This window comes from Vicia villosa, linkage group LG1 (genome assembly GCF_029867415.1).
Source record: "Vicia villosa cultivar HV-30 ecotype Madison, WI linkage group LG1, Vvil1.0, whole genome shotgun sequence".
Lineage (NCBI taxonomy): Eukaryota > Viridiplantae > Streptophyta > Magnoliopsida > Fabales > Fabaceae > Vicia > Vicia villosa.
The window spans coordinates 141917758-141943766 of NC_081180.1; the positions used below are offsets into that span (position 1 = coordinate 141917758).

At 34.4% G+C, this 26009-nt stretch overlaps 1 protein-coding gene and 1 long non-coding RNA gene across 3 annotated transcripts; one reads left to right on the forward strand and one right to left on the reverse strand.

Moving 5' to 3' along the window:
- Window positions 1-417: 417 nt before the first annotated feature.
- On the reverse strand, window positions 418-2563 carry LOC131618391 (WAT1-related protein At5g07050-like). Its single transcript, XM_058889626.1, has 6 exons — window positions 2334-2563; window positions 2055-2117; window positions 1604-1955; window positions 1202-1363; window positions 962-1113; window positions 418-864 (listed from the first exon to the last, which is right to left on the reverse strand). The coding sequence occupies exons 1-6, from the start codon at window positions 2537-2539 to the stop codon at window positions 729-731; spliced, it is 1071 nt and encodes a 356-aa protein (XP_058745609.1). The 5' UTR covers window positions 2540-2563; the 3' UTR covers window positions 418-728.
- Window positions 2564-21830: 19267 nt separating this feature from the next.
- On the forward strand, window positions 21831-23863 carry LOC131618403 (uncharacterized). Of its 2 annotated transcripts, XR_009288830.1 has the most exons (4): window positions 21831-22176; window positions 22315-22419; window positions 22510-22786; window positions 22868-23863. It is a non-coding gene; the product is annotated as an uncharacterized LOC131618403 (long non-coding RNA). The 2 variants fall into 2 exon arrangements; XR_009288829.1 differs by having other exon boundaries at window positions 21831-22419.
- The last annotated feature ends 2146 nt before the right edge of the window (window positions 23864-26009 follow it).

Consider the following 26009-nt stretch of genomic DNA (forward strand, 5'->3'; position numbering starts at 1 on the left):
ATAATAAAATTGTACTCGTAAAACGTATAATAGTTCATGAATCTTCCAAGCCTCAAGGTTGGAATATTTACAAGTCTTTTTTGGCCGAATCAAGAGGAGGGAAATGGTTTTCTCCTAATTTCTCAGTGAAAGTGCGAAAATAGAGAAAGATTGGTTCTCCCTCATATCGTGGGGAGACCATTTTTCCCCTTTGACTGTAACCATTCAAGCTGATATTTGTGGAACACCCCAATTGCCACATGTGGGTAGTGGACGAGGCAGTGATCCTAAAATAGGTGGGGCGACCCAGGCCCAGTCATACAACATGGTGCACATCCGTTCAATGTTGTCGGATTTGCCATGGGCAAATCCCTTTTTGTGTTGGGTTGATAGATAAGAATTCATCTAAAATTATTCCAAATCTTGGAAGGATGAAGTAATTATCCTAAAACAAGAGGCGCTTTCATTAACATAATCTTGAGAATCGCTACTAGTGAATCTCTTGAGCATTGTTTAGGGCGAGATTCTCAACCATTCCATTGCTTGAATTTTTTTTGGCGGTATAGATTATTATAGATAATAGTAAAAAAAATTCTTCTAAAACAGGAAGCTGAAAATGAACTTTGCACAAAACATATATAGCCAGAATAAACCTAAAAAATCCTCATTCTAATGTACACATTTTATTCTATTCTATTCTCACTTAGATGTAAACCTCTCTCAACTACCTTTCCACCTAAAGTTATTAACTAAATTTTGCATTCTTCAATGTCTTCAATATTGTACCGCAATTTATCTTTGGCCTTGAAATCAACCTCATTGTCACCTTCTTTACCCCACAGCAACAAGTACAAACCCGTGATCACAATAATTGCCCCTATGATACTGAAAATATAATGACAACCAAATTTCAGTATTATTCATAATTATGCTAAAAAACAATGGCACATAAGTAAGTTTTATAAAGTGTAAAAAAAAGTACCTGCCCAAATAAAGTTTTTCACCAACGACAAAATATGCTAGAATTGTCACAAATATAGTACATAGAGGGTTAAATACTGTCACAAAAACTGGTCCTTTTATCTCAGTGCACCATAGGTTAACGTATATGAACAAACCACCAACAATAATCCCCTGTAATTCATAATCATTAAATATAACGTTAGAATTTTGTACATATTTGCTAGTACTTTTTTACAAACACATTGTACTATGTACTAACCCCATATATTGTTGACCAAAAGTCAAATTTGAATCCTATAATCCATGCTGAAGGGTTATTGCGTTCTGCTATCATTGTGAAAACAGCTGATTGTGCTCCTCCAATAAAACACAACCATGTTGTGAGTGATAGTTGTGCTGGATATCTTTTCAAAGTGGAAGCCTAATAAGAAATATTCTTAAGATATTATTTATGCAAATTAAAAACTAGCAGAGCCGTCTTAAGTTTTTTAAGACTCAGTGTAGGTTAGTCATGGTTCAACTGTGAAAAAAATACTAATGAACCCTATTTTGCTATGACAAATAGCGGGGCCATGTACGCCATGTATTATAGTCAGTTTTGCACGTCCTAAGAGACAGACGGCCCTGAAAACTAGTACTAATAAGTTAAGATGGGAATTACCTGCATGATGTAGGACATAGAAAACAAAACACAACAAGAAACTGTAAGAAGTGAGCCCTTTAAGCTACTCTCATCAATAGAAGCACTTTTTGGTGGAATATGAATTAGAGGATGCCACAAATTTCTGATGATAGGTCCTTTGTATAGTGTCATGGTCATAACTCCAGCCAAGGACACTATAGTTCCAAGTACTTTCGCTATGCCACGTGGATTATGAATATCAACAACCTCAAACCTTAGTACTACTGCAATAATGAAGGTGAGAGAAGATATGGTGTTGTACATGGAAGAAAGAAAGGTTGGAGAAGTATACTTCAAGCTTGCAAAGTACAAGTTTATAGATAAACTCATCCTGCAATATTTTTATTTATACAAATTATTATTTTTCCATACTTTCTATAAAGAGAAATAGCACAAAAAAAATATAAAAATAAAAAATATTTGTTCTTACCCTAACACTGAAAGCAGAAAAAACTCCATAAATAGAGCAATTGTCAACTTTGGTCTTACTTTTCTGCAAAAAAATTTTATTGAGTTACTAAATTTTCATATGAAATTGCTATATATGTATATTATATTACTAAGCAAAATATTATCTCTACATGCATTGTGCATGTTAAAATTAACCAATAACTTTTACAAAATCAAGTTCATTCGAAATCTTCGTTACGATGAGTTTGGCTTAACATAAACCAAAAACTCGACCGCATTTTAAGAGAAATGTATGTACCTTTCGAGAAAATACGCGAAAGGAAGCATGACAACCCCGGCGATAGCATGGCGATAAGTAACATAAACATAAGGACTCATTCCATGATTGAAGGAAGCTTCAGTGATGAAATATAAGAAAGTATAAGAAATTTGGGCTAAGATCATGAGCATGTGTGGTTTGAACTCTGTGAAAAGATGAAGAGAAGAAACTATTTTTTGCTCCATAATGAGTTTATGATTTGATGAGATGTTTATTTTTTGAAGTAATTTAGAAGCTTAACACATGCACATTATATATAACTTAGGTAGAAGTTGATGGGTCGATTAATTTACAATTTTATATTTTTTTATCTGAAGTTAATTAATTGAATGTGATTCCTAAATGCATTATAAAGGTATCCTGTTCTTTATTAAATTCCAATTAGTTGTAAGATGTATTCAAATTCTTGACTAGGACTAGTTTAGAATAAGACATGTAAAGAAGAATCCAAAATAATATGTACCATTGATTAAAAAAAATGTTTTACTATTTTTGTCTATTAAATTTATTACTTAAAAAATATATTTTCTGTATTGTGTTACCTTCAACATTTTATTTGAAATGAAATTATGGTAAAAAACAATTTTTTCTATTGGTTGAAAATTACAATTTAATAATTTAATTAAATAATTATGATTTTGAAATTTAGAATTGAGTTCTTCTCTCACATTTGTTTATTCTTTCTTGCAAATCTTTGTTTCACAAAAGCATTTGTCGCCTAATTGAATCCATATGGTGCGTAGTTTTCCTTTAAAAGATTTGATTTGATAGATTCTTCTCCAAGGGAATCTCTGGAGATTTTGTTTTCCAATAGCCAATAATCAATTAGTCAAAATATAATATTAAAATATAACTGTTTTATTTTGAAAATTAATTTTAATTTGATACTATAATATATATTTTATGAATTTAAATATAATTTTTTACATTAAATTTTATTATTAACTCATTTTTACATAAATATATCTTGACATAAATCAATTTATTTTTACTTTATATAAATAAAATAAACTCTACAAAATTAATTTATTTCAAATTAATTTTATCATGTAGAAAAATGCATTAAAATCCACAGACAGACACTAAAATTAATATTTTATAAATCCATTGAAGTTTGCCTTAATTGGAGATGTTATATGTGTGACATACCCTCGGGGAACTTGCAATTCTCCTTTTCAATTATAGAAAGTTGAATACTCTAAATATATATATCAATTGCTTCTTTCTTTCTATTTTATCAAACCTTATATGCCCACTTTTCGATCGAACCAACAAACACTTGGTGATTCTAGTGATACATTGAATGATATTTTACTATAACATAACACTCTTTTATATATTATTTTTCTTATGCTAATTTAATTTAATAATATACAAGATTAATATTAATATGTTAATTCATGTGAATAAATTGGCCCCTCTTGACAAATAATTCAAGGATCATATTGAAATTCCAATTAGTATGATTTGATATTGAATTGGTGGAGATTTTTGTATGGCTCATAATTCATCCAGAGGCATTTTTACTATTACAGTTAACTTTTTTCTATTAAATTTTTTTTAAAGCAAGTATACAAGGGAGAACTAAGAATTCTCCAATCTGTTTACACAAAAACGAGAAATCCTGACAAAAAGAGAAATTACAAATCAAATAGTATTACGAAAGAAATAACAAATGGTCTTTGTTAAATTCGCAAAAATTACAATTGAAGTGAGTAATATCTCCACTGGATACTCGATCCAATAAAAAAAACTTTAGCATATCTTTGCTATACAAGACAAATGATTTATCTCCAAGTTAGAATCACCAAATCCGCTAAACTTTTCAATAACCCATTTTCAAGAGAGAAGCTTAGCATAATCAAGCATTTTCACCACATCTTTAATAAGAACGTCGCAACTACTTTCACTATCATTGTTTTTATTACATTAAATTTACATGTCAGGACATTGCATTTAAGATGGATTATTGTTATGACATTCACGTTATAATTGACTAGCGAAGGTTTCACGTGGATTATTGATTTTTCATGTGGATTGATGATTTGACAATATCTTGATCATTGTTATTTTATATATGGACGACAATAATTTATTACTTAATTAAAAGGCGCTAAAATAATACAAGACGCTACTTTTCCCCTCGGTTTCCAAAATAACCGAGGTGATAGGTTTTTTAAAAAATTTAAAAATTTGCTAAACTACAATTGTTGAGATTCAAATAAGGGAGTTTATCAAAACCCAATTTTTTCTTCGGTTGCCAAAATATTTGAGGTAATAGGTAGGGGTGACAAAACGGGCCCGACACATTGGCATGCCTGTTTTGCCTGCATTTTTCCATAATGCGGGCCAACATTTTGGACTCGCAACCTCTAATATGTCAGGCCCGCCCCCATTCCATTTTTTTGCGGGCACGGACATTTACATAAAGTTTTATATTTTTAGGCCTAAAAGGTGCAAAGCCCGCTGGCATTCTCCGCATCGCCCTCATTTTTTTGCAGGACAGGCCAAGATTTTAAACTCGCATCCTTATCTATGTCCGCCCCGCTCCACCCTATTTTTTGGAGGGCTTTTGTGGTCGGGCCTATGGTTTACACCTCGGTTATTTGTGATCTGAGGTGAAAGCTTTGTCATAAAAAGTATTATTTATAGTAGTGTCATATTGAGAAAGTCTCTATTAGAGTGATTGGTAGGAAGGACACCATTTGGTGGAGGAACCTAAAGCTGCTATGTTCATCTCAATTTGAAGATCCTATTTGGTTAGTTTGTTAATTGTTTTAAAGGTAGAGTGGGGAATGGAAGCTCATTTGGTTTATTGAGGTCTAACTGGTTAGGGAATGATGCCTTGTGCATATTTTTTGTTGACATTTTCAATCGTGTTGAGAGGCAAAATGTTAAGATTTCTGAAAGAGGCCATTGAAGTACTAATAACTGGATTTGGGACATTAATATTAGTGGAAAATAGTCCATCTGTTGTAGAAAGATTGCAGTTGGAAGAGTTGAGTATTATTCCGCAGGGTGTGGCCTTAAAGAATCAAAAGAAAGATGTTTATTTGTGGAGGAGGGATCTGATGGGTTACTCAGTAAAATCTCGTTGTTTGTTGCTAGCTGATATTGCAAATGTAGGGCTTAATATTTTAGTCAACATCCAAGAGGAATTAGAAAAGTTTTGGAAGTTGAAAGCTCATAGCAAGCTTCTCTTGTTCGCATAGAGGGTTTTGCTAAATGTCTTGCCAACTAGAGCGGAGCTTGCTAGAAGGAATGTGATCATTGATAGACATGATATGAGCTTCACTCATTGCTTTGAAGTAGAAGAATCTTGTCATCGTTATATTTTTAAATTGCTTTGTAGCCAACCAACTGTGGAGTTTGGTGTACATGTAGATTGGAATGGACCTTGTAGGAACTGAAGTCTCTATGACAACTAATTTCAAGTATTTTTGAAGGAAGCCCAAAGGTAAGATTAAGCAAGGGGTGAGTGGTTTATTTTGGTTATCTGTGTCTTAGTCCCTTTGGCTTTGTAGAAATGATGATTTATTCAATGAAGTACAACACCATTCTCTAGGATGAACTTCAAGAAAAGGAAAATGTTTCAAGGTTGATTCTTTAATATAATATCTTATCTTGTAATTGCTTGTTAAAAATATTTAAAGTTAGTTCATAAAACATGTATGTAATTTAGTAATGTTAGCTATCATTGTTGGGTCAAGTAAATATTTAATGTTGTTGTTGTTGAGATTTAATGTTTAAAGGTTCTATTGATTTTGTTGTTGTTATTGTTGTTGTTGTTGTTGTTTTGTTAAGATTTAATTTTAAACGATTGTATTGATTTAGTTTTGTGTTGTTGTTGTTGAAATTTAATGTTTAAAGATTATATTGATTTTATTGTTATTGTTGTTGTCGTTGATGATGGGGAGGAAGATTCAAAGTTTTCCAACAAGTTAGATGTTTTGCAGATTGGAAGGAAAAAATAAGTTAAAATAAAAAAATAAAAAACATTAAATTTTCCCTCGGGTATTATTAAAAATCGAGGTGAAAAGTGGCGTGCTTTTTTCAATTTTAAAAATCCAAAAAATATAGTTTTGGGGATTGAACTCACGACCAGTGCCATTTTCCCCTCGGTTATTTAAAAATTGAGGGGTAAAGTTGCAGGTTTTTATGTCACTGTTCGTTACTTCGCTTGTGTAACCGAAGTTATTTCTCTTTCGCATCTGAGGAGAAATGAAGTTGTTTGTAGTAGTATGACATTTAGTTTCCATATACCTATAAATAAGAAAAACCATGCTAAATTTCCTCCTCCTCGTTGATAATTCTCCATTTCCATTCACTAAAGAGCTATGTTAAAAAATACAAAATATTTAATTCTTATTTGAAATTTTCCGTTTTCATTCACTAAAGAGAGCTATGTTAAAAAGAAAAAAATATTTAATTCCTAAACCACCATCTATCTTATCAAGAAACTCCTTATTCAAACTTAATCAATTAATCCTCCGTCTTACCTCATCACCATCCCACAAGAAAGCCCTTTGCAGTTTTATCATCTCATTAATCACCATTTTAGGAGCCTTAAATAATGAAAAGAAATGGATAAGAAGACTACTCAAAACATAGTTCATCAACATAACCCTTCCACCAATTGAAATCTTCCTTTCTCTCCACACAAATAGCTTACAGTGAAACTTATTCAAAATATTGTTTCAAGTATATTTTCTCCTGGGGTACGCTCCAATGGGAATTCCTAAGAAGAGGAAAAGAAATTAACCAATGCAACAAGACATAAAAGAAGAAGATGCCTAAAGGAAAGACTCCTTCAAGTTTATCCCATAAAATTTACTCTTATGAAAATTCACACCCAACATTACTAATTCAAAACCCGTCATAATTCATTTGATACTCCACAAATTTAACCAAGACCCTTCCTCAATAATCACAACATCATCAACAAACTGTCGTATTTGAAATTTAATGGCTTTATTGACTTTGAAAAGATGGAAGTATCCATTTTGAATAACATTCTTCACCAAATCTGTCAAACCTTCAACTACCAACAAAAAAAAGAATGGAGATAAGGGATCTCTTGCCTTAAACCTATGTAGGCTTGGAACTCCTTGGTAGGACTACCATTGACTAAAATTGAAAAGATACTAGAGAACACACCAACTTCCACTCACCTCATCTACCTAACACCAAACCCCATTAAACCCATAACACTTTTAAGACAGTTCTAAGACACACTATAATAAGCCTTCTTAAAGTCAATTTTGAGAAACATACTCTTCATCCCAAGTCTCTTGGTAGGGTTCACAAGTTCATCAATAACTAGAACACCATCAAGAATTTCTCTATTTTGGACATAAATTGATTGGTTTCTCGATACCGATGAAGACATCACCTTCTTTAATCTAGTTGCAAATAAATTTGCCACAATTCTATATAAGCTATAAAACAAACATATAGAACGAACGTCACTTACCTCTTGAGGATTTTTCTAGCTCAGGTATCAAATTAATAAATCTAGCAGTGATTGGTTTAGGAAGCTTTGCATTTACAAAAATTTATTCACAAAGGAAACAAGATCGTATTTGATAGTATTCCAACAATTTTTAAAGAAACCCAAGTTGAACCCGTCTAACTATGAGTTTTTATCACCCTCATTCAACCCAATTGCATCTTTGATTTCCTCCAAGAAAAATGGATATTCCAACTTAGCACCCTTATCCCCAATTAAAATATTGAACACAACTCCCCAAGCACTGGTCTACCCTCTAAAGGCTCTATAAAATTGTCATGAAAGTGATCCTTTATTTTCTTCTTGATATCATCAACTTGACTAAGTCTTCCTCTTGTATAATTGAGAACTGTAATATCATTCCTTTCACTATTACGAAATACTTATCTTATCACAGTTAGGAAAAAGATTCTACTATGGACGGTGGTCCGTAGTAAAGTAGGGTGTGGTTGTATGTGCCCTCCTTACCGCCACGAGCTACTAGCCATGGTAAAAACATAATAGTGTTCAATATACCACTATGGTTATATAAAATAAATGTAGTAAAAGGTTGAGGTCAGGGTTTTGATACTCTACACTAGGATTTTTGCAAATTTCAATGCATTTCATCACAGTTCTAGATCCCAACCATAGTGAAAGACTTAGCGCACAATATTTCACTACGGTCCTAGATTCCAACCATGATGATATAGCTTACTTGAGTTTATTATAAGTTATGTGCAATGCTTATTTTCCCAACTCCTTACTAAACACCAAACTTTTCAATTTGATATAAAAATCAATAATATGTCAAATTAAGTTATGTTAGAAGAACAAGTTACACTAATTAATGTTGTATGATATTTGTATAACCCATTATTCGTATTTTACTCGTTAACAATTAGAACTTGTTTCAATGCTTCCAATTCTTTAGCTGACACTTCCTTCACCTCTAGCTCATTTTGAAAAATATTATTTACTTTGTAGACAAAATTAGAGTGAAGGAAGTAATAGCTGAAGAACTAGAAGCATTGAATCAAGTTCTAACAGTTAAAGAGAAAAATACGAATAATAGGTTGCAAAATGCTCGTTAAATATTGATAAGTGTAAGTTGTTTTCTAATATAAATTAATATCTAATATTATAATTTTCTAGTTTAATTTAAAAGGTTATATATATTTGGTAAGGGGTTGGAAAAACACTCAAACTAGATAAAATATAATAAACACATCTTCTATGACATGTTGAATGAACATAATGAAAGTTGCAATGTACAAGATATATTATTAAAAATAACAAGAACATCAACAATAATACATACAACTTTTATCAACAAAAACAAAATAAACAATAACATAGAACTTTTATCAACAACAACATACCTTAACAATAACATACAACTTTTATCAACAAAAAAATTCATCAACAACATATAACTTTTATCAACAACAACATACCTTAATAACATACAACTTTTATCAATAAAAAAAATCACCAACAACATACAACTTTTATCAACAACAACATACAACTTTTATCAACAAAAACAAAATCATTAACACATAACTTTTATCAACAGCAAAAACATAGCTCAACAAAAATAAAATCCTACGTAGCCTACGTGACTTTCAACTTTATATATCAGATTCTATAACATAAGTAGCCTACGTGACTTTCAACTTTATATATCTAAGATCAGAGATATTAGAATGCTTTTTGCAAAGCTTAGGTAAGCCTTATTCATATTGGCCAGTATTTCTTACTCCTTATAACTTGCCTCCTTCAATGTGTATGAAATAAGAGTATCTATTTTTGACATTAATCAATCTTGGGCCTAATAACTCTAAGGAAAAAATAGATTTGTTCTTGCAACCATTGATAAATGAGCTTAAATTGCTATTGGATACGAGTGTTACAATATATGATGTCTCGAGATCCCAAAATTTCCAAATGAAGGCCGCATTAATGTGGACAATCAATGAATTTCCAGCTTATGGAATGTTGTCAGGTTGGTCTACTGTAAGTAGGTTATCATGTCCTTATTGTATGGACCAATCACATGCAAATATTCTAAATCATGGTGGGAAGCCATCGTTTTTTTATTGCCACCGAATATTTTTGCCAATGGACAATCCATATAGAAGGAATAAGACACTACTACGGAATACACCTTCGGTGACACTATATTACCACGGTCATATATTCACCGTAGTCATATCACATTTTTTCTCGCACATGTTTTTTTATTAAAAAACTTTTCATCACGGATCCTATAAAGAACCGTTGTCATATAAATTGGGTGACAAGCTTCGAATCTCAACATCAACATTTTTCCACTTTTATAGTAAAAATAAGCGCGTTTCCCTTAACATTTTTTTATTTAAAGATTGGAAGTATAATTACTACGGTTGTTTTATATAATCTTGGTTATAAGTTTCATATATCACTATGGTTGAAGCTCGCAACCATTGTGAAATTTTTTCCCATAAAATTAAAACATAGCAGGTACTTTATTTTGTTCATAAAACACAAGAGTGCCCTAGCGATTAAGATGACAACGATAGCAAAATCTTCACCATCCTCTTCGAATATCATTTCTGGAAGCGAAATCTTCACCATCCTCTTCGAATATCATTTCTAGAAGTGAAATCTTCACCATCCTCTTCGAATATCATTTTTTGTGTGTCATCATTCTCTCTCTCTCTCTCTGGCGCTTATGAATGTTTAGGGTTACCGCATACATTTATGTTCTTATTAGTGTTTATTGTTCATGTTTTAGATTTTGTGACATTTACATTTCTTTTATTTCCGTTTTGCTGCAACTGTGTTTTGGTTTTATTCAGATTTTGTTGCAACTGCTGCGCTTATGAATGTTTAGGATTAAAGTTGATAGATTATTATGTTTGAGAAAGGAGTTCTTGAATTCCTTGAAACCATAGGATGAAAGCCCTAGATAAAAAAACTTTATAATTCCTTAAGGTGGTAGAATATTAGTTGCAACCTTAAGATTACAGATAAAAAATTACAGAATTCCTTGAATACAACTTTTATTAAATAAACCTTCAGCTGAAAACTTACAAAAAGATCAGTCATTTTTTATTAATCATATCTAAATGTTATGTTTGAGAGAAAGTTTGACCAAATATAGTCTTCATCATCATCATCATCATCACCATCATCAAAATTGATGATGACTGGCCTTTTCACCATTCTTCTTCTTGATCTCCTCTTCATGATAGCTCTCTTGGTTCTCAAAGGTTCTTGGCCTCTTCTTTATTTTGAGGAGGGTTTTGGACATGAGCTCTAGTCTCTACAGCCACATCAGCTTCTGTTCTCTCAACATTGTTAGAAGTTTCAGGAGAAGTACTCATTTTTTATTCTTCCTATTCTTTGATTCCTTTGGATGATCAGGTTCTTTTTGTGTTTTGGTTCAAAGAGGAATTTCGCTTTTATATTGGTTCTTCTGATTCTTCATATTTTGTGAACTTTGAAAGTGTAAAAGCCAAAATATTTCACGCATGTCAAGTTTTCCCATTATTTCTTCTTTAATGTCTATCTTTTCTTCTCTTGGAAGTTGGAAATTAACCTCAAGTTGTTGAATGATTACATCTTTGTAGGTTGTTTGGTTCCAAATGGAATTGTGTCATTAATGTAATATAAGTTTCAATTCAAAAATGGGTGTGTTGATATTTCTAGCATAATATGATTGAGAATTGTTTAGAAATAATATCACAACAACTGCTTCCATAAGTCGTAGTTATAAGTAGCGCGTTATTCAATTTATAACAACGGTCACACGCCCGTTGTAGTAACCAGCATACATACAATAACACATTACCAAACAACGGACGTTCTACCATCATTATATGTGTTTCAAAAGCGTCATTATTTGTGCTTTTCGTAGTAGTGAGAAAAACTTTACTAAAAATAAGCAAGAATATGCACCGCCTCCACAAGTTTTGCTTGGTCATTGTAACACCCATATATAAAAACATACATCAAAGCATATAGTTATATATGAATCCAATTATTTGGTACTGAAAATACTTATAAGTTCCTAGTCAACACATTATACATATTAATGCCCTAAATACAAAGTTCTAATCAACGGCATAATACATACAAGATGTTCAAAACAAAATACTAAGAACTAGATCAACAATGATCACAAAGGAAAATCCACAACGGAAGCTTCGCCATATCCAAAATAAGCATAAGGAATAAGGAAATCAAACTGCTTTCTCCTTACCCTTCGCGGAACATGTAGTACCTGAAATCAATATATAATGGGGTGAGATACAAAATCTCAGTGAGTTCTCTAACCTATGGATCCTCTCGGCTTTACAAGGTTCTAATCTATAAGTCTCAAGTCATAAAAGGAACTAGACCTTGAGTCCTCATACTAACATTATATGGAATCATACTTAGAGTCCAACAACTCAAAGACAAGATTACTAATCGGAAACCAATACCAAGGCATCCTTATATTCCCGTCCCCTTCTACGTCTAGGAGGTGGCACGAGTCATGGATCCTTTGGAAAATCTTGACATACGAAATGGATTCGGACTCATGAGCCTTTCCCCATGAATCGTCACTTCACATGGCCCGTACACCATCACAAGTCTCTACCCGTAGGTTCCATTCGTACACAAAAGCGGGAATCAAACCTGCCAAGATTATTAGTGCCTCTCTGCACAGTGCCTCTCTGCACGAAGAATGCCTGTTAGCATTCAAAAGAAAAATAAAGGAATAAAGAAATACAATGGTTCCGATTAATACATCATACAATGGTGATCGCTCACGCAAACCACTAGGCCTGTTAGCCTTTCCTCATAAGATTCCAAACACGTATGTTCCATATAATGTCTCATCCTAGGTTTCTTTGTTAAGCTACATAACCTAACGATTCCTAGTTTCCTCACTTAACCTTTATTCACATAACAATGAAGTTATTCAAACCTCTCTGATATATATATATATATGTATATATATATATATATATATATATATATATATATATATATATATATATATATATATATATAACAAAGGTATACCAATCCACCTGCAATAGAACTCAACCAACAATTATAGAGTACACAAGCATCATACCAAAAGCATAACGTTCACATGATTCCAAACGATAACCAACCCAAGAAATCAAGCAAATTCCCGACTCTCGATTAAATAATTCTCTTTTTGTTCCCAAAACCTACACTACTAGAAAGTACACGCTTCTAGCCTACTACTGCTTCGATCGGCGATTAAATCAGAGTTACGGTTCAAAAGTTACGATCGAAACAATTTATCTCATTAAACTAAAGAATTGGCTAAGAGAGCTTCAGTTCGCGCCGCGCAACAGCTAGGTCGCGCCGCGAACCTCAGGCAGTGGCAACCTCATAAAATTCTCAGGGTATTCGCGCCGCGAACCCTCGTACGCGCCGCGTACTGATAGCAGAACCAAAACCTCCTAACAACCTGCTTAGTTCGCGCCGCGAAGCGCGCGAGAACTGAGTTCTCAGCTCTGCTTCACACACAAAACCCATGGTTCAAATCCATCTATAACCATCCTAACCTGTTCCAGATCATATTAAAGCATAGAAACAACCTATAGATGATATATTTATGGATTATAAGCACTTATTCACGAACATTGATGAATTTGGTCCAAAACCTAGGTTTCCATAAAAACCCCAATCCAAACTAAGATTCTCATCCATAAACAAACTATAAGTTTCTAACTAGAACCCACCTCGATTATGAGTCGTTGATGTCGAAGATGAGTTGATTCGGCGGAGAAATGATGAAGATCCAAGCTTCTCCTCTTTGCTCCTCTTGCTCTTCCTTCTCTCTACTCTTCTCTCTAACTTTGTCTTGTTTTTGGAAAATGAAGAAGAAAAGCAAGGAAGAAAGATATAAGAAAAATATCTTAAGTTACACTACTAACTCAAATGTCCAAAAGTATCTCTAATGTATCAATTAATAAAACCTCGGTGTCAGCTAATAACATTAGAGCATTTAATTTAATACGGGGTATTACATCCTCCCCCCTTAAATAGAAATTCGTCCTCGAATTTAAGAATTACCTGAAAAGGTGAGGGTAAGCATCCCGCATTTCCGATTCAAGCTCCCATGTAGCATCACCCGGATGTGTCACATCCCACTGAACCTTGACAAGAGGAATCTCCTTGTTTCGTAACACTTTAGTCTCTCTTCCCACGATACGGCTCGGTAAGGGTTCAAAAGTCAAATCTGATTCTATCTCAATTGCATCTGGTAATACCGGCTGAAGAGGATCGGGGATAAACTTCCGTAGTTGAGACACGTGAAAAACATCATGCATTTCTGATAGAGAAGGTGGTAAGGCTAAACGGTAAGCTACTTCACCAATCCTTTCTAGAATCTCATACGGTCCCACGTATCTCGGACTTAACTTCCTCGACTTAAACGGTCCTTTCAACCTCAATCTCGGAGTAACCTTCAAGAATACATGGTCACCTTCCATAAACTCCAAAGGCCTCCTACGGTTATCCGCATAACTCTTCTGACGATCTTGTGCTTGCTTAACCTTCTCACGAATCATTCTAATCTTGTCTGTGGTCTCTTGAATAATTTCGGGTCCCAAAATTCTATCCTCACCAACTTCTGACCAACACAATGGTGTTTTACATTTTCTCCCATACAATGCCTCATAAGGTGCCATACCGATACTCGCGTGATAACTGTTATTGTAAGCAAATTCAATCAATGGTAAAAGCTCCTTCCAATTTCCTCTACTTTCAAGCACACAAGCTCTTAACATATCTTCCAAGGTTTGTATCGTTCGTTCCGTTTGACCATCCGTTTAAGGGTGGTTCGACGTGCTTAAACATAATTTAGATCCCATCGCTTAATGAAAAGCTCTCCAAAACCTCGAAGTGAATTTTGGATCTCTATCCGACACAATACTAGAGGGTACACCGTGCAACTTCACAATCTCTGCGACAAATAACCGTGCAAGATGACTTGCCTTGTAAGTAGTCTTCACGGCTAAGAAATGTGCAGATTTCGTCAACCGATCTACAATCACCCAAATAGAATCATATCCACCTTGAGTACGAGGTAAACTAACCGCAAAATCCATTGAAATACTATCCCACTTCCATATTGGAATCTCTAGTGGTTGTAACAATCCACCTGGTCTTTGATGTTCAATCTTTACTTGTTGGCATATAGCACACTCCGATACGTACACTGCGACATCTCTTTTCATTCCGGACCACCAATAATCTCTTTTCAAATCTTGATACATTTTTGAAGAACCCGGATGTATAGTGAAAGCACCCTTGTGAGCTTCATCCAAAATCCTTCTTTTCAACAACGCATCGTCCGGAACACAAATCCTCTGATTAAACATAATCACTCCATCCGTAGCTCGAGTAAACCCTGGTTGAACCAACACCTCTTGTAACTTAGCATCTGACACTTGTGCTTGTTGAACGTCATTTCTCAAAATAGAATTAACATTCAAGTTTCCCATCAATACTCCATTTTGGGTCCAAACAAATTGAAGGTTGAGATCTCAAAATTTTTCCAATAATGCATACTCTAACATCATCAATTCGGCCCTCTTTAACACCTTCCGACTCAAAGCATCCGCCACTTTATTTGCCTTGCCTGGATGATACTTCAAGTCAAAATCATAATCCTTCAAGTATTCCATCCACCGCCTCTGACGCATATTTAACTCTTTTTGATCGAAAAGGTACTTTAAACTCTTGTGGTCACTGAACATTTCAAAATGAACTCCATACAAGTAATGACGCCACACCTTCATGGTAAAAACAACCGCAGCCAATTCTAAATCATGAGTTGGATAATTCTCTTCGTGAACTTTTAACTGTCGAGATGTGTATGCTACCACCTGACCATCCTGCATCAATACTCCTCCTAATCCTTTCTTGGAAGCATCGCAAAATACTTCATAGGACTTATTTGGATCAGGAACGATTAAAACAGGAGCAGTCGTCAATCTTTCCTTCAAGCCCATGAAACTCTGTTCACATCCCGAATCCCAATCATAAGGACACTCCTTCCGAGTAAGTCTAGTCATTGGTAAAGCCAATTGAGAAAATCCTTTTATAAATCTTCTGTAGTAGCCGGCTAAGCCCAAGAAACTTCGGACTTCTGAGACATTGCTCGGTCTCTCCCAATTAATTACCGCTTCAATTTTTGACGGGTCCATTGCCACACCTCCTTGAGATATGACATGACCAAGAAATCTTACCTCCGTCATCCAAAACTCACACTTGCTTAACTTAGCAAACAATTTATTTTCTAGCAATACCGACAGAACAATCCTCAGGTGTTCTTCGTGCTCTTGTGGAGTACGAGAATAAATAAGAATGTCATCAATAAAGACTACCACAAATTGATCTAAGTAAGGCTGGAATATCCGATTCATATAATCCATGAAAACAGCTGGAGCATTCGTCACACCGAAAGGCATTACCAAGAATTCATAATGACCATAACGGGTTCTAAATGCAGTCTTTGGCACATCTGAGCTCTTCACACGGATTTGGTGATAACCTGACCGCAAATCAATCTTCGAGAACACACAGGCTCCTTTCAATTGATCTAACAAGTCGTTTATCCTTGGCAAGGGGTATTTGTTCTTGATGGTGGCCTTATTCAACCGACGGTAATCAATACACAGCCTCATCCCACCATCCTTCTTCCTTAGTAATAATACTGGAGCTCCCCACGGTGAGACACTAGGTCGCACAAAATGTTTAGCTATCAGCTCCTCCAATTGCCCCTTCAATTCTCTTAATTCAAGCGGTGCCATCCGATACGGAGAAACGGATATAGGAGCCGTTCCCGGTATCAGGTCAATAGAGAATTCCACTTCCCTTTCCGGAGGAAGAGAAGTGACATCCTCGGGAAAAACATCAGGAAATTCTCTAACAACAGCAATTTGCGAAACCTCTAACTTGTCACCCGTCTCCTCAGTAAGAACTAACTAAACAGACTTCTCTTTCTCGAACAAGAAATTAATCATACCTACCGTACCTTCTAGTATAGTAGTCAACACATCCTTCGGAGTAGCTTCTTCAGATGGAATAATGATTAACTTCTCTTCACACCCAATGAATACCGAATTAGCAGAAAGCCAATCCATTCCCAAAACAACATCTACCTTCTTAAGTGGTAAGCAAACAAGGTCAATCTGGAAATTCCTACCACCCACAGATAACACACAATTTTCACACACCAACGGTGTTTCAACCATTTCATCCATAGTAGTAGTAACCGCCATAGGAGGAAATAAAGGAGTAGCTTGCAACCCAAGTCGCTTCATACATTGCAATGACACAAAAGAGTGTGTTGCTCCACAATCAAATAGAACAAAACAAGAATGCCCATTAATGAAACACGTACCCGCAATCAAAGAGTTATCACTCTTGGTCTTCTTAGCATCCAAGGTGTAAACCCTACCAGTACCCCTTCCTTTTACTTGATTCCTATTCTGAGGACAACTCCTAGCCATATGCCCTTCTTGCTGACAATGAAAACATTTCACCCCTTCAAAGCTACACCTTCCATGGTGATTCTTACCACAGCTACGACACACCGGAGGTGCACTAGACCGAGAACCTTGCACTTGCTTCCCTTTGAAAGCTTGTGGCCTAGGTCGAAATTGTTGGCTTGGCCTCCCCCTCTCATGTTGATTCTTCTTCTTCAAATCTTCCTCAGCTTGAACTTTCTTCAAACTGGTCTCAGCCACATAACATTGTCGCAACAACTCCGTATAAGTAGTGAACTCCCTCTGGGACACACTATGTGAGATATCAGCCCTTAAACCAAACAGAAACTGGTCCACCTTCCAACCCTCATCAGGAGCATACGCGGCCTGCCTAGAGTAAGCAGCCAAAATTTCAAACTTCTCCGCATAAGTAGCCACTGACATATTGTCCTGCCTTAACTGTTGGAACTCCAACTCCTTCTTAGTCCTCAGTGAACTAGGAAAGTATTTCTCCATAAAAGTGGTCTTGAAATTTTCCCATTCCTTAGGTACTTCCTGAGTAGTCATCAAAGCAGAAGCACCCTTCCACCACCTCATAGCTGGACCTTTCAGCGAATGAGAAGCAAACACCACCTTGTCCTCTTCACTACAATGCACGATCTCAAAGATTCCTTCTACATTGGCCACCCACTCATGCGCCTTTATAGGATCTAATCCACCATGAAATTCCGGAGGATTCATGCGAATGAAATCCCTATAAGTCCCACCTACAGCTTCGGGCACAACCACTGGAACATTATGACCGCCATTCATCTGTTGCATCATCTGCAGCATGAACTGATTCTGCTGCTGTTGCATCTGTTGCATGAACTGGGGCCATGGAACATTCGCACCGCCATCCGGTGGATTCACCTGTGGAGGTCGTGTGGGGGGTCGACCACGAGTCCTGCGTCCGTCCGCCATGTTCCTGGAGGTCATCAAAATGGGATTAAGTTGATCAGGCTCAATACCATAGTCATAACACAACAAAACTCATGGGAACACAACACATCTTGGACAGAAGAAACACTTATAATATCTCATGGCTAGGTCGAGGATACGACCTGCTCTGATACCAACTGTAACACCCATATATAAAAACATACATCAAAGCATATAATTATATATGAATCCAAGTATTTGGTACTGAAAATACTTATAAGTTCCTAGTCAACACATTATACATATTAATGCCATAAATACAAAGTTCTAATTAACGGCATAATACATACAAGATGTTCAAAACAAAATACTAAGAACTATATCAACAATGATCACAAAGGAAAATCCACAACGGAAGCTTCGCCATATCCAAAATAAGCATAAGGAATAAGGAAATCAAACTGCTTTCTCCTTACCCTTCGCGGAACCTGTAGTACCTGAAATCAATATATAATGGGGTGAGATACAAAATCTCAGTGAGTTCTCTAACCTATGGATCCTCTCGGCTTTACAAGGTTCTAACCTATAAGTCTCAAGTCATAAAAGGAACTAGACCTTGAGTCCTCATACTAACATTATATGGAATCATACTTAGAGTCCAACAACTCAAAGACAAGATTACTAATCGGAAACCAATACCAAGGCATCCCTATATTCCCGTCCCCTTCTACGTCTAGGAGGTGGCACGAGTCATGGATCCTTTGGAAAATCTTGACATACGAAATGGATTCGGACTCATGAGCCTTTCCCCATGAATCGTCACTTCACATGGCCCGTACACCATCACAAGTCTCTACCCGTAGGTTCCATTCGTACACAAAAGCGGGAATCAAACCTGCCAAGATTATTAGTGCCTCTCTGCACAGTGCCTCTCTGCACGAAGAATGCCTGTTAGCATTCAAAAGAAAAATAAAGGAATAAAGAAATACAATGGTTCCGATTAATACATCATACAATGGTGATCGCTCACGCAAACCACTAGGCCTGTTAGCCTTTCCTCATAAGATTCCAAACACGTATGTTCCATATAATGTCTCATCCTAGGTTTCTTTGTTAAGCTACATAACCTAACGATTCCTAGTTTCCTCACTTAACCTTTATTCACATAACAATGAAGTTATTCAAACCTCTCTGATATATATATATATAACAAAGGTATACCAATCCACCTGCAATAGAACTCAACCAACAATTATAGAGTACACAAGCATCATACCAAAAGCATAACGTTCACATGATTCCGAACGATAACCAACCCAAGAAATCAAGCAAATTCCCGACTCTCGATTAAATAATTCTCCTTTTGTTCCCAAAACCTACACTACTAGAAAGTACACGCTTCTAGCCTACTACTGCTTCGAACGGCGATTAAAACAGAGTTACGGTTCAAAAGTTACGATCGAAACAATTTATCTCATTAAACTAAAGAATTGGCTAAGAGAGCTTCAGTTCGCGCCGCGCAACAGCTAGGTCGCGCCGCGAACCTCAGGCAGTGGCAACCTCATAAAATTCTCAGGGTATTCGCGCCGCGAACCCTCGTACGCGCCGCGTACTGATAGCAGAACCAAAACCTCCTAACAACCTGCTTAGTTCGCGCCGCGCAGCCTATCGTTCGCGCCGCGAAGCGCGCGAGAACTGAGTTCTCAGCTCTGCTTCACACACAAAACCCATGGTTCAAATCCATCTAAAACCATCCTAACCTGTTCCAGATCATATTAAAGCATAGAAACAACCTATAGATGATATATTTATGGATTATAAGCACTTATTCATGAACATTGATGAATTTGGTCCAAAACCTAGGTTTCCATAAAAACCCCAATCCAAACTAAGATTCTCATCCATAAACAAACTATAAGTTTCTAACTAGAACCCACCTCGATTATGAGTCGTTGATGTCGAAGATGAGTTGATTCGGCGGAGAAATGATGAAGATCCAAGCTTCTCCTCTTTGCTCCTCTTGCTCTTCCTTCTCTCTACTCTTCTCTCTAACTTTGTCTTGTTTTTGGAAAATGAAGAAGAAAAGAAAGGAAGAAAGATATAAGAAAAATATCTTAAGTTACACTACTAACTCAAATGTCCAAAAGTATCTCTAATGTACCAATTAATAAAACCTCGGTGTCAGCTAATAACATTAGAGCATTTAGTTTAATACGGGGTATTACAGTCATCAAGTTTGGGAACGCGTTTCCATGATGCCTAAGGTTCCTAAAAATGAACTTAGACGCCCATATGGTTATGGAGATAAACATCACTAAAACAAGAAGAGCATATTTTGGGAATTGCCATACTGATGAACAAATCTCATTCGACACAACCTAGATGTATTGCATATTGAGAAGGACATTATTGATAATGTTTTCAACACTGTTAGGGACATAAATGGAAAAACAAAAGATAATGTAAAGGCAAGAAAAGATATATCTGAACTCTGTAGGCATTGATAACTAGAGCTTATTGACTTGGGAAATGGTAAATTCAAAGAAAAGTTGTATGTGAGTGGGTTTTACAATTGAAACTATCGGATGGATATGCTTTAAACATTCGAAGATGTGTGGACTGAAGAGCAAGAAAGCTACTCGAGATGAAGAGTCATGACTCTCGTATTTTCATGGCGTAATTACTTCATATTGCAATTAGGTCATTGTCAGAGAAGGTTTGGAATCCTCTAGTTGAGTTGAGTAATTCTTTAGAGATCTTTGTTCAACTACATTGAAGGTTGATAACTTGGAACAAATGGCAATAAATATAACAGTCATAGTATGCAAGTTAGAACAAATATTTCCTCTGAGTTTCTTCGATTCAATGGCACACCTACCAATTCACTTAGCATTAGAAGCAAAGATGGATGGGCCCGTGCATTATCATTGGATGTACCCATTGAAAAGGTAAAAATATATCATTATACATAGTATTTTTTATTGTTTCATAACATGCAAATTTTAAATTCAATATTATGTTGAAGCAGGTTCCTCCATACTTTAAAGGACAAAGTTGGAAATAAAGCACATCCATAAGGAAGCATTTGTGAAAATTATATCATACAAGAGACATCTACATTTACTTCATACTATTTTGAATCTCATTTCCAGTCTAAAAGCACTAGAGTGCCATGAAATGATAAAGGTTGTGAAGATCAATTAGTTCAGCCTATATCCATTTTTCATCAATTTGGTCGAGAAGCAGGACGAAAAAAGTACATAACATTTGCATGTACTTTTAAACTGTGGAGAGGTTGATCCATTAGTAATGTTGATGTTGATCGGTATATTGAAAATAAATTTTCAGAGTGGTTCAAACATCATGTAAGTCTAATGTGATTCTAAATATATTTTGATATTATTTAGAGTATGGGTGAACTTTAATCTTAACTTTTTAATAAATAGTTGGACGAATCAAACAACACAATTCCTAGCTAACTTATTCATGACATTGCTTGGGGGCCACTGAATATAGAACAAAGGAATATTTTAAAGTACATAACTCCATCTATTAGAACATCATATCCATCACCTAGTAATCATGTGTTCCTCTTGGTACTTCCCATGTTTCATCTCCTCTTACTACTACTACTACTACTACTGAAAGAACAACAAGTCCTCAAATATACAACTTATCTACGTTTTATCTCCTACTACTGAAAGAACAACAATTCCCCAAAATACACAACCACAAACACATACCGAATTTGATATTGTACCACAAATAAAAGAAGAAAATGACCACAATAGTCAATCTCAATATTTTATTCCATTTGGAGACCTACCTTACCCGATCCTCATAACCCGCATCTACCATGGGGAAATTCAGATAACAAAGTATGGATTTATACTCTAAAAGGAAAGTAAGTCGAATTGTTTTTTAATTTAATATGTATGTATAGTTAATGAATTTATTATTTGAAAATTATGAATAATTTGTTTTGAATTTGTTCATGTAATCCATTTGTTAAATTTCACAACTTCTATCCCAATGATAATAGGACTAAAGATATATCAAAGAAATTAAATCTATGTTTGATGGTCTCTACAACAAATGGAAATTTTATAACTCCAAAATCAAAGAAATGTGGTTTAAAGAGTTGGCGGTAATGTATCTTGGTTATTTTCTATCATTTCATATATTATTATAATTTTAAATTTAATTTTCTATTGTTATTCTCAATAATTTCATAAAGGCTACAAATGGATTGGTGAACAAGAGATAACTATTAAGGCTTTATGGACATCAAAAGCTAAAGATCTACTAAGAAAGATAATGTCAAGAGCACATGAAAAAATGCCACAAAATCCACATGAATCCCAAAAACCGTGTGGGCACAATTGCTTGTAAAGTGGGAAGATGAAGATTATCAAACATTACAATGTGCGGCAGTTGCTAATCGTGATTAAGATATTTGTGGTTCATTGCATACTCAAGGATCTAAGAATCAACTAAAGCATGAACTTGAATTGGTAAATTTTATTTTATATTTCATTATATTTTTTACTAATGATATATATACTTATTATGTGTGTATCTCTAAATAAATGCAGAATAAAAGTTTAGAAAGGATTCCACACAAGGGTGAACTATTCAAGAAGTGTCACACAAGCAAGGGTACACAAAATTTTGTGGATAAGATATCAAGTGATGCATACGTGAGTATCAATTTTAATTATCTTTTTATTCAACTAGTTATTTTTGCATAATTTCTTTTAAATCTCTATCTCATTGCGTTCATCAAATGTATTGTTAGGATAATAACAACCTATTAAGAACTTCATTACTCTCCCCTTTAATTTATGGATGAACATCCTACATAATATATAGAAATAAACACAACAATAAACAACCCTTTGATCATAACAACCTGTTATATGACAATGATATATAATATATGACATTGATTAACTGTAACTTTTATTGACATATGTTGTGATAAAAATGCATACGGCGTTGAATGATTGAAAAGTCACATTATAATTTGTCTCTATAACATAGAAAAAGGATTGTGCATAATCTAACACCACCTTTCTTTTATTCAAGTTATCATTGTTTGCACTTTTTTATTCAAACAACATCATATATATGAAAAGACAGTGCATAATCTAGCCTGTTAGAACTTTGAAAAAAAATAAAGGTATTCTTGTTATCCAATAGATAAAAAATAGATGGTATGAAGTGTACTAAATTGTTTTGGGGGGATGGGACTGTTCAACTAAAGTGTAGAATACATATAAGAATGCATGTCAAACAATCTTATATTTAAAGGTAGATATACTGACAGATATTATCATATATTTTCTTAAAAGTTGGTCTGGCTCACTTGCTCTAAAATAGAAGTTGTGCATGATGAATATATTTTTGAAAATTTACATGCATATGTGGCTTGATGGATTCTGGATTCTCTTTCCTAGCAAGAAAAATGAAAAAAAAAACTAAAATGATTGAAATTATCTAATTTTTGTTCCATAGTATCTTTTGAAGTGGACCCCTCTTTACTATATATATTTTTATAAATGTATTGTTGTTTATTTTTCTATGGAATATTATCATTCTTTGAGAATATTACTTATCATCTTTTTTTTCTTTTTTAGAAAAATTTTGTGAATTTATGTTCACAAGTTGAGGCTAATCCTCAATCTTCAGAATCTTGTATTGTTAAGGGTGATACTCAACCAAAACCTTGTAATGTTGTTAAGACTTTGATATTTATATGTTATGATGGAATTGATATTTACATGTGAATTTTTAGTTTGATTGGATTTTTGAATTGTTACGATAGATTAACGTGTGATGAATATAATTTATAACAATATTTTAAACAAAATTGTCATACAAAACTTGTTTGTGACAAAAAATATGATTCTATCCAAATTCGTCATAACATTGGGACAAAATGTTGAAAATTCTGTCAATATTTGGGGTTGAAATATTAAAATTTTATGGCTAAAAATTTGGACAGAGTGTAAGAAATTTGTCACGATAATGGGACAAAATGGTTTAATTCAGTCGCGATCTTGGGACAGAATATTAACATTTTGTCATGATATTGAGACAGAATGCTTTGAATTATGTCGAGATATTAGGACAGAATAATATAATTCAGTCGCAACATTGGGACAGAAAATAGGATTTCTCTCACGATATTGAGACGGAAAATACATATTTAGTTGCGATATCGGGACAGAATAAACAAATAATTTAAAAAATTTATTACATTTTGTCCCTATCGTGCGACAAAAGTAAAATTTTCGTCCCCAAGCAATTGCGACAGGAGAAATGCGACAAAATTATTTTGTCGCGAATTTTGTCCTCAAATACAATTTGAACAAAAATTTATATTATTGTGCGACAGAAATTTCTGTCCCAAATTATTTTTTTTCCTTGTAATAATTATAAAAAACATAGAACTTTTATCATCAATAACTTACCTTAAACAATAACATACAACTTTTATCAACAAAAACAAAATCATCAACACCATACAACTTTTATCAACAAAAGCAAAATCATCAACAACATATACAACTTTTATCAACAAAAATAAAATCATCAACAGCATACAATATTTATCAATAACAATAAAATCATATGAAGAACATGGAACTTTTATCAATAAACATACCTTAACACCAACATACATAGAACTTTTATCAACAAAATCATCAACAACAACATAAAACATAAATCAACAAAAATATTAACATATTCCAAAAAATATATAAAAAAATATTACAACTCATAACATAAAAGGTGGAAACGTCTTACGTACCTGAAATGTGAAGAGGAAGTGAAAGCAATACGTTTTGTGTAACACCTTTCCTTGATCCATAAGAGTTGAAGAAGATATATTGGAGTTTTGTGAAGAAGTGGTATGCAACCGTTCATGAAGTAAGGAGAAGGCTTGAGGAAGATGTTAGAGTTTTGTTTTATGAGAGTGATGGTTGTTTTGTCCTGAAAGGGTGAACTTTCCCTTAAATATAGGTTATAATTTTCACCACAGTTGATCAAAACGATTATGATTAAATGTAGGTACATTTCACAACGGTTGATATTTTAGAATGTGGTGAAACATATTTTAATATAAATATTAAGATTATAAGTGACACGTCCATTTTGTAAACAAAAAAAAAAATGTAGAAAACAGTTGGTACTAGGATTCGAAGTCTGTAAGCCTTAACATATCACTATGGTTATTAGTATGGATAGTAGTAAAATGTCTTTTCATAAAAGAAGTAAAAAATTCAAGTGCCTAAATAAGAGTTATTACTTCGGTTGGCTTAATAGCGGAAATAATAACATGTTACGTTAGGTGTATTATGTAGTAGTGTTTTGAATCTATCCTTAATAGAAGAGTGGAAAAACCTAGAATTTGCATCTCCTTCTCTAATCCATCTAAATCTAGATTTTTATCTTAGCATACTTTCCTTGCGTCGCAAGTTAAGCTAAACCTTGCTAGTATTCTCCACCATCCTCTTAGCTAAACTCCCACTTGCATTTGAAGATGTTATGCAGCTAACACATCGCGATCACTAAGCTCTTTTATTGCCTTTTCCACCTCCAAGTTGAGTTTTCCAAACACTTCCACATTCCATCTCCTTAACTTCTCTTTCAAGAATTTTAGTATTTCCTTCATCACAAGGGCACATTCTCCTTACACTTGACTAGACTTCCAAACATCTCCAACAAAAG